Source organism: Peromyscus californicus, unplaced genomic scaffold (genome assembly GCF_007827085.1).
Source record: "Peromyscus californicus insignis strain IS unplaced genomic scaffold, ASM782708v3 Scaffold_6__1_contigs__length_162567912, whole genome shotgun sequence".
Taxonomy (NCBI): Eukaryota; Metazoa; Chordata; class Mammalia; order Rodentia; family Cricetidae; genus Peromyscus; species Peromyscus californicus.
Genome location: NW_026294584.1, coordinates 31,941,506 through 31,954,914, shown reverse-complemented (window position 1 = coordinate 31,954,914; position 13,409 = coordinate 31,941,506). Strand labels below are relative to the sequence as shown.

General features: G+C 35.3%; 1 protein-coding gene across 1 annotated transcript in view; it reads right to left on the bottom strand.

The window, feature by feature from the left end:
- Cftr (CF transmembrane conductance regulator) overlaps window positions 1–13,409 on the bottom strand; it is a 146,242-nt gene that overhangs the window by 47,348 nt on the left and 85,485 nt on the right. Inside the window, exons 12-17 of the mRNA XM_052721308.1 lie at window positions 13,165–13,259; window positions 10,225–10,311; window positions 6,870–7,578; window positions 4,974–5,102; window positions 1,579–1,616; window positions 576–826 (exon numbers count right to left, since the gene is read on the bottom strand). Of these exons, the coding sequence (XP_052577268.1) occupies window positions 576–826; window positions 1,579–1,616; window positions 4,974–5,102; window positions 6,870–7,578; window positions 10,225–10,311; window positions 13,165–13,259 (1,309 nt within the window). The remainder of the gene's footprint in view (window positions 1–575; window positions 827–1,578; window positions 1,617–4,973; window positions 5,103–6,869; window positions 7,579–10,224; window positions 10,312–13,164; window positions 13,260–13,409) is intronic.

The following is a 13,409-nucleotide window of genomic DNA, read 5'->3' as shown; positions in this document are numbered from 1 at the left end:
GACTGAATCAAACGTTGGGTTCTTTTTCCCAATTCTCTTACTTCCTGTGACTGTAACTACAACAGTGTCAAATGCATGATACCAAGTACCGTGTGCTAGAGTTGTCTCAAAATATATTTAAAATCTTCCCCTGCCCCCTAAAACCTTTAGTATATTCTTATGACCACTCTTGAAGAGTCTCGGAAACAGTTATTTTCCCCTCATCAAGATACTTTTCATAGTAGGATTTTATATTTTTCCATGACAACTTCAAATTTCTTCCTCTTGTGAACAATATTATAGATGACAATATGATGTATGGGAAAAAGCTAGACCAAGTATGTGAAAAGAAAAATGCCAAGTTATCCAAAAGAGGCTGTGGCTACTGAGGCTACTACATCAGAATCACATTATGACAAAATGAGTTACCCTACTAGGCTGACAAACACTGGGAACCACAGGTCTGCTTGCTTGCAATACCTGAGAAATATGGGACAGGGCGGCTGACTACAGGGCAGATGTCTGTGTTCAAGCCCATGCTGCGGGTAGAAAGCTACTGAGCAGGCAGTTCCATTTATACACCTAGTCAACAGTACCTGCTTTCAGCGTGCTGAAAATTGACATTGGTGCATGAAGAATAGAATGTAACATTTTCTGGTGTAAAATTTTTGATGCTGTGATTAGTGTGTGCACCAGTGGCAAACCTCGGAACAAGCCCAAGGCAAGCAAAGTGTCAGCCACTCCCACGTAAATATAAAAAATGTAATAGAAGCTGGTACTGGTGATAATCACAACGTAGGTGCTATTTGAACTTTTAGTATCATTTTTTCCATCATGAGTAGGGTTGCTGTAAAACAAAAGAAAAGTGTTATTTTACAACCAAACTTGTCAACAGAATCATAATAAAAGTAAGTAGAAAGAAGCACGAACTATTGGCTTAAAAGAGATTACTACTTTAGTTTTATAAAAATTTGTCTTGCAAAACAGTTTTAAGTTTTCTTATAATTGAAATAGATGTAATTGATACTTATTTGAGCAAAAACCTAGTAGAAATTATTAAATGTAAAATGCTTCTTATGTATTTTATTGCATGTCATGAAAACTGAAAACAACTTGTATTTTTTTTAGAAATAATTAAAGAGCTGAAGGCACCAAACAGCTTTCAACTTGAACAAATACAGTAAACTTTATGGATCTCCTGAGTATCCATGGATTCAGCTACTAGTGGATTAAGGAAATGGTTCTTAAAATTGTATCTTTACTGAACACGCACATACATACTTTCCTTGTCATCATTTCCCTAAATGATTCATTAACAACCACTTACGTAAATCTGGAGCTATTTTAAAGCATATGTGGTGACATGTATAGGATACATGCAATTATTACATAATTTTACATATGGAACTTGAGTGCAGAATTTAGTATCTTTGTCCTGGAACCCACTCTATTCAGAAACAAAACAAGTAAAACTTGATTTTCTCCTCTCACAATCTGGAGGAATATGGAGGGTACAATGAAACATAGTAAATATGGAAATATTTTATAATCTCCAAATGGAAACAAAACAAAATCCACAATAATGTGTGGAATACTCACTTTTTAAGAAACCACAACACAAATAAAGACGCAGCCACCTGGAAGGGAAAAATCCAGAGCTGATTTTTTATAGCACCTTTATCTATGTTTCCCACACTCATTTCTATATCAACATGACCAACATCAAATCCCAGAAATACATACTTATGAATGGAACAACAAATGACTTTTCTAAAGAATGGGCCTAGATCCTAATGTAAAGTTATTTCCTAGCTGTCACATGAATTAATCAATCCAAACTGTTTCTATTGACTATAGTAAAAACATTTTCAAAGACTTGGTAGGAGGCCTTTAGGAAAAATATTTGAGGGTTAAAGAAACAATGGAGTAACTATCATTTCACTCCAGAATGCTTCAAGGCTATAAAAATTCATATGATTTTTGAAAGAGAGACTCCTAGGTGATTAAGATATAGCAGCAACAAAATAAATAATAGTCATTTTCCATTTCTAAACATGATGCCATATCACATGGAATGCAGTATAATTTAATTCGCAGATTTTTCACGTATTTCACGTGACAAATCATGCTCTAAAATACACATCCACAAAAAAAGTAGTATTATGGGAACACTCTTTTTCTATTTTATTACTGATGCAAAGTCACTCAAGGACTCCTGATTAACAAACAAACAAACAAACAAACAACAATAAAAAACAAAAACAAAAACCAGCAGCTCTCTGATGCATGCTTAAAGACCATAAGACAAAACAGTGAACAGGATCTTCAGATGCTGCACTCAAAACACCCTCTGGTTATTGTAAAGGAAACAGGAAACATCCCTTAATCCATTGTTTACATTTTCCCTTTCTAGTGCATGATACACTGCCAAGAAGGGCCACTAGAAAGCATAGCATAATAGAAATATTAGTCTCTGTGCTTAGTGTTATTAAGAACTATAAAAGACATTGCTTTTGAGAGAAAATGTATAAAATATATACTCTTTCAAAATGACACATGACTGAAAAATGTTAGCAAATTAAATATTCATTTTTTTTCTAGTTTAGCAACTGTGAAGAAATAGGAAAAGATTGGGTGGGATGCTAAATTTATTTCATATTTAAAAAAAAAAGAAAACACATTGAATGAATGCTACAAAATCCTAAATATAAATGGAAATACAGTTCTTGTTTTTGTTTTGTTTTGTTTTTGTTGGTTTGTTTTTGTTTTTTCAAGACAGGATTTCTCTGTGTAGCTTTTAGAGCCTGTCCTGGAACTCACTCTGTAAACCAGGCTGTCCTCGAACTCAGAGATCCACCTCCCTCTGCCTCCCGAGTGCTGGGATTAAAGGCGTGCGCCACCACTGCCCGGCTTGAAATATAGTCTTTATTAAAGCTTAAAATAGGTAAACCACTTTGATAGAGGAGGATATGTATCTTGGTGTTTCTGTGGTTATTTTTCATCTTTAAATATAAGGATTTATCAGTGCTTATAAAAATTGAACACCATTGTATTGGCACCTGTTCCATAACGGAATGTACCAGGAAACACTTCAATAGTTAAAAGAAATACACAAATTGATACAAAAAGTTTAGTCTAAAGAAAAATCTATGTAAATTTTAATTGAAAGAAACACAATTGTAGACATCAGCAAATATGTTGTTTAGCTGTACAACTGTACACATCATTTAAAAATTACTATATTTCTATTATTGCTTTTCTTGTTATTCAGCATTTTGAGAGCTACTTAACTGGCCAATGCCTACAAGACATTGGGAGAAAAATCATGTCATTAGACTGTTTCCTGTCCCCAAGAGGGCAAAATCACTGATGCTTGTCCATCATGACTTTTCCCTTCCCCACCTCTCCCTTCCCTTCTTCCCTTACTTTCCCTTCTCTCCTCTCCCCTCCCCTTCCCTTCTTTTCCTCCCTTTCTTCCTCCCTCCTTTCCTTTTTTCTTTCTTCTTTCTTTCTCTTCTTTCTTTTCTTTCTTCTTTCTTTCTTTCTTTCTTTCTTTCTTTCTTTCTTTCTTTCTTTCTTCCTTCCTTCCTTCCTTCCTTCCTTTCAGTAATAGTGACAGCTCAGTGAATAATGGGTAGTTACATGGCCTTTGCTTTCTCTTCAATAGTTAATTTCTTGACCAATGACAAGATGTGTTTTCTTCTTAGGTGCATGTTGATGGTTGGGATATAAAACGGCCAATGGGTTCATGTGTTTGAATACTTGGTCTCAAACTCCTGTGCTATTTAGGAAGGCTGTGGAATCTTTAGGTTCTTGAGCTTTGATGGAGAGTGTAGATCTTTGGGTACAGGCCTTCAGGATTGTTCTACTTCCTGTCATTATTTACTTTCAGAGTACACATACAATATGACCCACCACCCAATTATCTCTGCTGTCATGCCTTCCCAGCCTCCAGGAATAGATCCTCTCAAGCACAAAGCCAAAATTAACCCTCCTTTCCTTAACTTATTGGGTGCTTTATCACAGCAACAGGAAAAGTAATAGAGAGAAGTAATACTATTGCATACTTGTGTAGTAAGTAGGTCAACATACAATGAAATAATGATGTCATTATGAAAGGCATTCAAGTCTCCCTCAATGGAAGCTTCCTGAGACAAAGGTGCCACAGATGAACAAGAATGACCACCACTATGAGTCAGCACCTGCATAGTTAGTAACTAGACTAATATCTAGAATTCTTTTCAGTGCTTAATTTCAATCAACATTCAATTTCAATTAATACTCCTTATAGTCTGAACTTTTGGATCTGATAAAAACTAAGTATATGGAAGATACAATGAATGACATGAGAATTATAGGTAATAAAACTATACTGTACTTGGGATTCATGCTAGCTGTGTGGATTTTAGTGGCTCTTATCACAAAAACAAATGTTTTTTGAGATGATAGTTGTGTTATTAGCTTTGCTACAGTAACCTTTTCACAATATGTATGAATCTTTAAATATGTTGAACATATTAAATATGCCCAATAAAATTTATTTTATGACAATTCTTCATATACAGTATTTGTATTAGAGTATATTTTGTTATGTCTGAAATATTAAAATATCAATAGTAATTCTAATTGTGAATTTTTAAAAAAAATTAATTTACTTTTATGTGTATAGGTGTTTTGCCTGCATATATGTCTGTGCACCACATATATGGTGCACACAGAGGCCAGAGAAGAGCATCAGATTCCCTGGGACTGGAGTTACAGATGACTGTGAACCACCATGTGGGGGCTGGGAATCTAACTCAGTACTCTGGAAAAGTAGCCAGTGCCCTTAACCACTGGGCCAACACTTCAGCTCCTGTTGGCTTTCAGAAGCTATGAACTATCCAGGCAATTACCATTGCTCAGATACATGTGTGCGTTTATATGTATGTGCCCATACCATTGTAATCCTTGATTTAAAGTCACAGTAACAGTTTACAACCAAACATTCTTACCTCAACCAGAAAAACAACCAAGCACCAAATCAGCACTACAAGCAATCTTTTATGGAGAGTAAAATATCGGAGGTATGTGTTCCATGTCGTCACCGGGGGTATCTTCACCATATCATCAAAAAAACACTCCTGAGAAAAGAAGTGTGATTCTGAAACAAACCTATTCCATGCCACCACTGAGGTTTTATTTTTAATTCAGGGGATAAAGGAACACTTGTGGCTAAGCGGCTTTTAACAAATACAAATTATTAGAAATGCCATGTGTGATGGCCATAGCAAGCAGGATGTCTGCTGGAGCAATGGAATTTTGAAAGGTAAGAAACGCAGTGACTCTTGTAGAATGATGTTAGCATGTGAACACTTCACAGCACCACGTGTTCTGTCACATGAGTGGGGCCATCAGACTGAAGTCCCCAAACTCTCCTTGACTTAACTTGTTTCAGTGATCCATGGACAAGTGCAGTTCGGAACTTGCTAGCTACTAAGTTTTTATTTTAAAAAGCTGGCTTGTGTTTGTATATTCCTTAGGCATTATGGTTTTTTTTTTTGGTTATTACTTAAATTACAAAATTCTAATCCTAAATATATTCCTTTAGAAGCCTTTGTCTTTTGGAAGTTGTATTTTCAAAATGTGAAAAAAAGATTCCTTATATATTCTAAAGGAAAAAGATGGGACTATTCCTCATAAAAATCCATGAAGTTCATAAGTGGTGTTAGACTTACGGAGGAGTCCTGTTAACCTGGAGTAAGGTTCATTGATTAGAAATTAAAGATTGTGGGATTGGATTGGCCTTTATTTGAATTCAAAGCCTACAAGTAACATCCTAGGATGCTTGAATGGGTATCTGGTGCTGAATTTCTCAGAACTTTATTTTTTTTCTGCAAATAGGGGCAATGATATGACCTTTTATCACAGTGAAGGGGATAAAGTGTGTTGCCTGGAAGTTGAAGCAATTGATGACCTAGTAACATAATTAGTCAAATAAATCATTTGTTACAATGCAGACTGACTAAAATTTATAGACTTCAATTTGGAGTTTCACTTAGATGGATATTAAATCATATAGATAAATTATATTTTAGCAAATCATTTTAAGGTTATAGAAATAAATGTATATTTGGGGGAATTACTTATCCCTTTATTTCACAACACACTGAACTCTGACCCAGAGATATGAAATGACTTGTGATTGGCCAAAAGGTAACTTTCTATTAAAGACTGGCACTACTAAACATGTCCATCTACTAGGACTGTTTTTCATTCCATCTCAGCCACAGGCATTGTTTAGTAAACAGCAGCCCTCCTGGTTTGCACTGCTTCCTATTTTAAGAAAAGTTATTTTGCTTCTTAACACTCAGTCTGAATACTGGCAGATATATGTCGAGCTTCACATATCTTCTTTAAAAGAAACCCTTTCAAAAATGTAACACAGAAAAGAAATCTGAAAGATTGGAAGGTACACATTAACTAAATTTAGGCATGAATGTGAATCAGTCTGGTCAAGGAGCCGGGTATTTGTAATCCTTGTCAAGGCCATGCCTGTTTAGAAACACTTCTTGATGTCTACATAAATGCACACATTTGTTTACTCCATTCTGTTCTGAATGTCTAGACACTAAGTCTGACAATTATTAATTTATAATAACAAATATCATATCATGGGCCTAGTAAAGGGACTCAGTACTAAGCCCTTGTTTGGCTTACAGCTTTTGTGGGGAAGTGACATTTCAATTACAATCAGAAATAGTTATTTTATATTTTGAAGTTGCTTACATACTTTGTACCCTTGAACCCAGAGACTGCAATGGAATTCTATGCAACATGTAATATGTATCAAAACTTATTGAAATTATGGAGTTAGGAGGAGGGCATCTTAAGACATGGAAGGGACATACCTTTAAATCATCTTCATTAACTTCTTCAGTGATGTTCAAGGCACTGTCTTCAGACAGCCGTCTTGAATATATATCTACTTCATTTAAGCTTATCTGAGGGGCTAAGGAGATTTTTCGAATGGAAGTCCTTGTCCTCTGGAGGCTGCTGAAGCCCGGGCTAGGTGTGTATGTCATGAGGTCCAAAACAGACTGTCTCCTTCTTCCTGGAAGTGTGGGGCCAGAGGGGATAACGTTGCTGCGAGGCAGAACTGCCTCTCCCTGTTCAGAATCTGGGGCTAGGGAGAGTCTCCTTTCTTGGGGCTCATCAGAATCTCCTTCTGTGCCTAAAGGAGTCCTTTGTGCAATGGAGAATTTCCTCATAGCGCTGAATGAATTTAGAACAGAACTCTTCCTTTTCTCTCCGTACTCTCCAGTCTGTTTAAATGACTGTTTGGTTTTGGTCCAGGCGACAGAGGAATCATCTACTGAGAACCTGCGTAAGGTCTCAGTTAGAATTGAACTTCTTCTGTCCTCAGTAAACTGGTCAAAAGTATCATACCCCATGAGTTTCGAACTGAAGTCTGGACGCAGACTCTGTAATTCCGAAAATGTCCCATAGAAATAGGTGCTGCCCTCATGCAAAATTAGTATTTTGTCAGCTCTCTTTAAGTGCTCCATCTTAGAAGTAACCAGAATCCTGGTTTTGTTGGCCATCAATTTACAGACACAGCTTTGGGAATATAAAAATATATAACATATTACTTCATACATAGTGGTGTATATTTAATTTTAGCATCTTATTAATGTTTCACTGCATAATATCTCTATCATGGTATTTTGTTACTTTATTTAATATGGTTATATGGATATACACTCCACAGTAAATATTAGGTACCTCTTGAATTGCAACATGAAGTATCACATCATGCTGTAAAGGTGAATACTAGTACACATAGAATGAAATTCAATTTTTGATAATCAATAATTATATGATTTCAACCAAATCATTATCTCTTAGGCCTTGGCTTATTTCTCTAGAAAAAAAAGGAATTGTTAGATGATCTTTAATGTTCCTGGAAGTTTGTATTTCCATATATCTTCTAAAATGTCAGAGATTTTCTGTCTTTAATTTTTTTAATTTTCTCGTGTATTGTATGTTGACTAATTCATTTTTTAAACAAAACATAACTGATAAATACGTAATCAATTTAACTTTCCTCCAAAAAAAATTTCCTATACTTTAAAAGTAAATCTTGAAGTGTATTCTCTAAGGGAAATCAGTTTCTTTTATCTATTAACTCTCAAAAATAAGAGCCATCACTACATCCTTAAATATAAACAATAGGTAATTTTATGAGAGTAAGACATTAGCTATTACAGTCATTGGTGGAGTATTAAATTTAATGGAATTTTCTCTCTCCGTGTTAAACTAGAGAGGCCTGTTGAGAACAGACTTCTAAAAGCCAAAAATATGTTGGAAGGCTGTGGTACAAACCCATATTGCTGACACTAACCGAAGTCTCAGAACCAAAGGACCATCCAAGCTCTTAAAATCAAAGCTGTTTTTTCCCCACAGTGAAGCTAAATTCTATTGTATGTAAAGCAAAACAAACAACTGAACACAGAAAAACAGCACAATGACTCCTGGAAGAGTTGAACAAGCAATCTAGGCAAAGGTAACTGGTGCCCTGACCCAAGAGAATGGCTCACATGAAGTTCTGGAGCAACCTTCCTGCTGAGGCATCACACAGAACCCGTATCATTCTGTAATACTCAAGAGTTTGTGCTCTTGTATTATTAATGGCTTAGAAAATGTCTGTCTTAAGCTGAGTTATATGCTTAACATAGTCATGGTTATTGAGGATTCTGATTGTACAAACTCAGAGAACTTGATGCAATGGCCATTACAGAGCAACTTTAGAGATTCAAGATAACAGGTATGTTAATCAAGGCGGTATTGAAGATGATGCAGTAAGCTTTAAGGGAAGTGGAAACATAACTAGGGCCTTCTATAGTCTTTTTCATTAGATTAAAATTAAGTAAGAAAAGATTGAAGCAAACTATTAAGATTCCTTATCATGTATGTACTTCTTCACTATAAATTAGTTCAGAAACTGATGAGCAAAACTGGGATTGGGAAGTATGGAGTGCAGATGTGTTGATGGAACCTGGCATTTCATTCAAAGATCGGGGATGACGTGTTCTTGGGATTGTGACTAAATAAACCATGTTAATTAATACATTCCATTTAACTGAGACATAAACTGAAAATGTCAAAGTAGTGTAACATTATTCCACCTCCAAATCAAAGTAGCTTCAGGACAGGGGGCTTCTGTTGGCTTCATGTGTTAAATGTAGTGAAGTCCCGAATTAAAATATATTATTTAATATATCATACAAGAAAATAAGCAGGAATCTAGACTATTTCAACTATTGGCAATGTTCTAAAGTAAACTTTGAAATAAACCAATAAATAATGAAATCATTTAACACACACAAACCATAGCCTACCACTTAAAAAAATTCTTTGTTTCTAGAGCACTATAATGTCTATTCTAATAAACTACTTTGTTGTCCATGAAGTTATTTTTAAAATTTGAAATCAAGTCATATGGCTAACTGTATCTCTTAGGGACTTCACACCCATTGGGCTCTACTAAGAACTTCACAGAAGTTATATCCAAGTTCTCTGTGACCCAGGTGGGGCTGGGTCCAAGAAAAGACTAAGGCAGATGTACCAGGATAGGCACTCGCCATTAGACAACTCACTAATTTTTATCAACAATACAGAATAAAATACTAATACAGAAAGATAAATGAAATTTTAAAAATATAACTACTTAAAATACTGAAAGACATGTCTCAAGATAGCAATAATGTAAAAAGTATTTAAATATCAATTGCTATAAAAGGACAGCAATCAAAGAAATTGGCTTTACAAGTGATCATCATAAAAGGTTTTGAACAGAAGCAATCTTCAACCTTGGCCATGAAGGGGAGGCCAGAACTGAATAAGTACTGTGTTATAGTCTTCTGTTCTGAGTCATAAAAATGGTGAGCATATTGCTCTAGCCTAGTGGATCTCAACCTTCTTAATGCTGTGATCCTTTAATACAGTTCATGTTGTGGTGACCTCCAATCATAAAATTTTCATTGTTACTTCATAACTGTAATTTTGCTACTGTTATGAATCATAATGTAAATATCTGATATGTGGGATATCTGATATGCAACCCCTGTGAGAGGGTTGCTTACTCTCCAAAGGGGTCATGATTCACAGGTTGAGAACCACTGTTCTAGAGCTAATATGCAGCCTGTGATGATTTTTGTTTTATTTTAGCATAAGCATTATACATAACTCAGTCAAAGAACATACTTTTCAAATATTTGTTCTTCAGTTAAAACATCTAGATATCCAAAAGGAGAATCCAAGAGGTACAAATCAGCATCTTTATATACTGCTCTGTAAACAAAGTAGAAATGAAGTTAGGGTTGTATTTCATTTAGAACTGATATTTTAAACCCCTGACATTCGTTACAGAATTGTCATCAGATCCCTGCACTAAAGTGCACTTTTTACAACATGGGGCAGAAGTAGCACTGTTAGTGACTTCTTCCATCCCTATGCTATTAATAGTGCAGACTATATTAAGTGAGGAATAATGAGATACTTTACTTTGCATCTGCTCCTTATAGTCTGTCCTTGAACCCCTTTCATGAGTGTTACACACAGGGAATGGAAAACAGTACCTATGCTATTTAACTTTCTTTTTAAATTTTTCATGTGTTTGAGTGTTTTGCCTGCATGTGTGTGTTTACACTGCATGCTCAGGCAAAAAAAAAAAAGTATCAGGTCCCCTGGACTGAGTTACAGATAATTGAAAAGCAGTAATGTCAATGCTGGGAATTAAATATGGATTCTCTGGAAGAGCAGCCAGTGCTCTTAACCACTGAGATATCTCCCCAGCCTTTTTTTAAACTTTAAATTAAAAATAAAAAACTGTAAGCAATTTTCTTTGACTTACAATAGTAAAAACATAAAGATATATTTTCCAAACTAACAAAAATTAAGTAACTTCTTTATAACTTTTAAATTTTTTCAGGCATGATTATTAATAATGCTACCTCTATCCTAGCTACAAAGTTTATGCTTTAAAATATAATTGTTGATACTTTTGTTTTCAAAATGTACTTAATATCACATAAGAAAAGCAATGAAACAAAATAGGAACAGCAAAAATTCTAATAAAATCATAAAAGCCCTTTATGTTGTAAATTGTCTTGAAGGCAACATAGAAGAGCTAATGGACTCCATGGAAATGCATCCTCAAGTCCTTACCCACATTTGGCTTTTACTTTTTTCTCTGCAATACAGTGTAAATGTAATTTGTCCTCCTTGAAACTAATCCAGGTTCTTAATCTACTGTAAGTTTCTGTAAGAAGACAGAAACCTTACTCCAATGGTGGTGCTTGGAGGTGGGACCTTCGGAAAGTGCCTAGGATTTAGGAAGATCATCAAGGTGTAGTTTCACGATTGGATAACTGTGGCTTTATGAAGAGAGGGATACCAGAGAACACTCTCCCCCCTTCTCTCTCTCCTTTTTACTTTACATGTGATTTTCGATGCTGTCTCAAGACTCTACCAATGAGATACCATCACCAGACTTGACTCCTTAACCTTAGACAATAAGTGGGAACAAAAATAAAGTGATTTTCTATAAAATTTACTCAGAATGTGTTGGCAGATTATTAGCAAAAGGCTAAACACTCCCCTTCACATGTACGACCAGTGTCTCAAGATTAAAATGTATGTATGTGTGTGTGTATCTGTGTGTTTGTGTTCATCACACAGAAGGTGACATATTGCCCATTTGGATGAGAGTAACAGTAAACAACTGTTTTCAGTAGTACTATACATTGTACATGGCAAATATGACTAAATCTTGAACTAGTAAAAGTAAATACTATGTTGAAGTCACATACCATATTTAACTTAAATCTCAAATGTAATGCTTCAGATACGGTCATTTGATCACAGATAAGGGAATTAACTTCCAAACGATTATGAAGCCATCATCTTACCTGTGAATTCTCTATATCAAGTGATCTGATTTCCCAGTGTATTATCAAGATCAGGGCACAGTTGAATATAAGGAGTCAAGATGACCTGGATTAAACAGTGACTGTACCATTTCCTTGTGGCTTTTGGCAAGTTAATGTCTGACTACCTCAATTATCTTGTGATTTCTTCCATAAAATGAAGAGAACAATTTCTGCTTGTAGGGTTGTGGGTTTGTATGGGGCTTGAGATCACACACACACACACACACACACACACACACACACACACACACGAGAGAGAGAGAGAGAGAGAGAGAGAGAGAGAGAGAGAGAGAGAGAGAGAGAGAGAGAGAGAGAGAATGGTATCAAGATATCAGTTGTGGGTACTCAGTGTTTACTTTTCCAGGTTTGGGAAGGAAAATAAAGAAAAAAGGCCAAGATGCTACTGAGTCAATGTAATTTCTCATTAACAACTTTGGTAACATAATAAAAAGAATTTTGTTTGAATAAAACTAGAGACCATCTGAAATTCCATATCACCAATTGTCTTTGAACAGGGCTACATTTAACTGTTTTCTTCCTGACAAGAACTGTATGTGCTTCTTTTTGACAGCTTCTAATTTTTCAGTGCACTTTCCTAGTATTCACACGACCCTGAGGACAATCAGAATCCTGAATAAAGGCATGTGCTCAGTATATATCACAGCTGGGTGTGATGGCACATACCTGTAATCCTAGTACTCAGAAGCAAACACAGGAAGATCATGAGTTCCACATAGGGAGATCTTGCCCCTTGTCTCAAAACAAACAAGAAATCTTAGTCCTAGTGACATCATTTGCCTTATTACTTTTGTTACAAAATCATAAATTATATTCTAAAATTTAAAAAATAGAAAATGTATATTGTCAAAACTGAGAAGCATTGAGTGGAGGAATCGGGACAGGGAGAGGAAGGGGATGCATAATGGAATTAATAGAAATTCATAATTCCCCTCCTGTCCTTTTCAGAACTCTATAGTTTTCTGTTCATAACAATATATGCAACATAACAAGTATGAACAAATAAAAATAAGAGTATGTATTTTGAAAAAAGCCATCATCTTTACCAAATCTGAATATTACGCTCTCTATAGTTCTTAAAAGAAATTGTCAATCCCAGAGACAAAACATGAAGCAGTAGAGAAATGCAAATATATAATTGTATATGCATGGCATTTACAGCAAATGCTCACTGGAGCAAAAGGTAAATGTTCACCTTGCTAAAGAAATCCTTGCACGTTGACCTCCACTCAGTGTGACTCCACCTTCTCCGAGAACCGTGTGGTCTTTTTCTGCAAACTTGGAGATGTCCTATTATCAAAAGCATGACACCAGAAAGGAAATTTAATATAGTCAATCTGAAATAAAAAGCACATTTTCCTTCAGATGCAATTGTATGGGAGATTCCTGCTTCAACTATTCAAATGTTTGAACACTGCATCTTAACTTTTTCAAATGCAA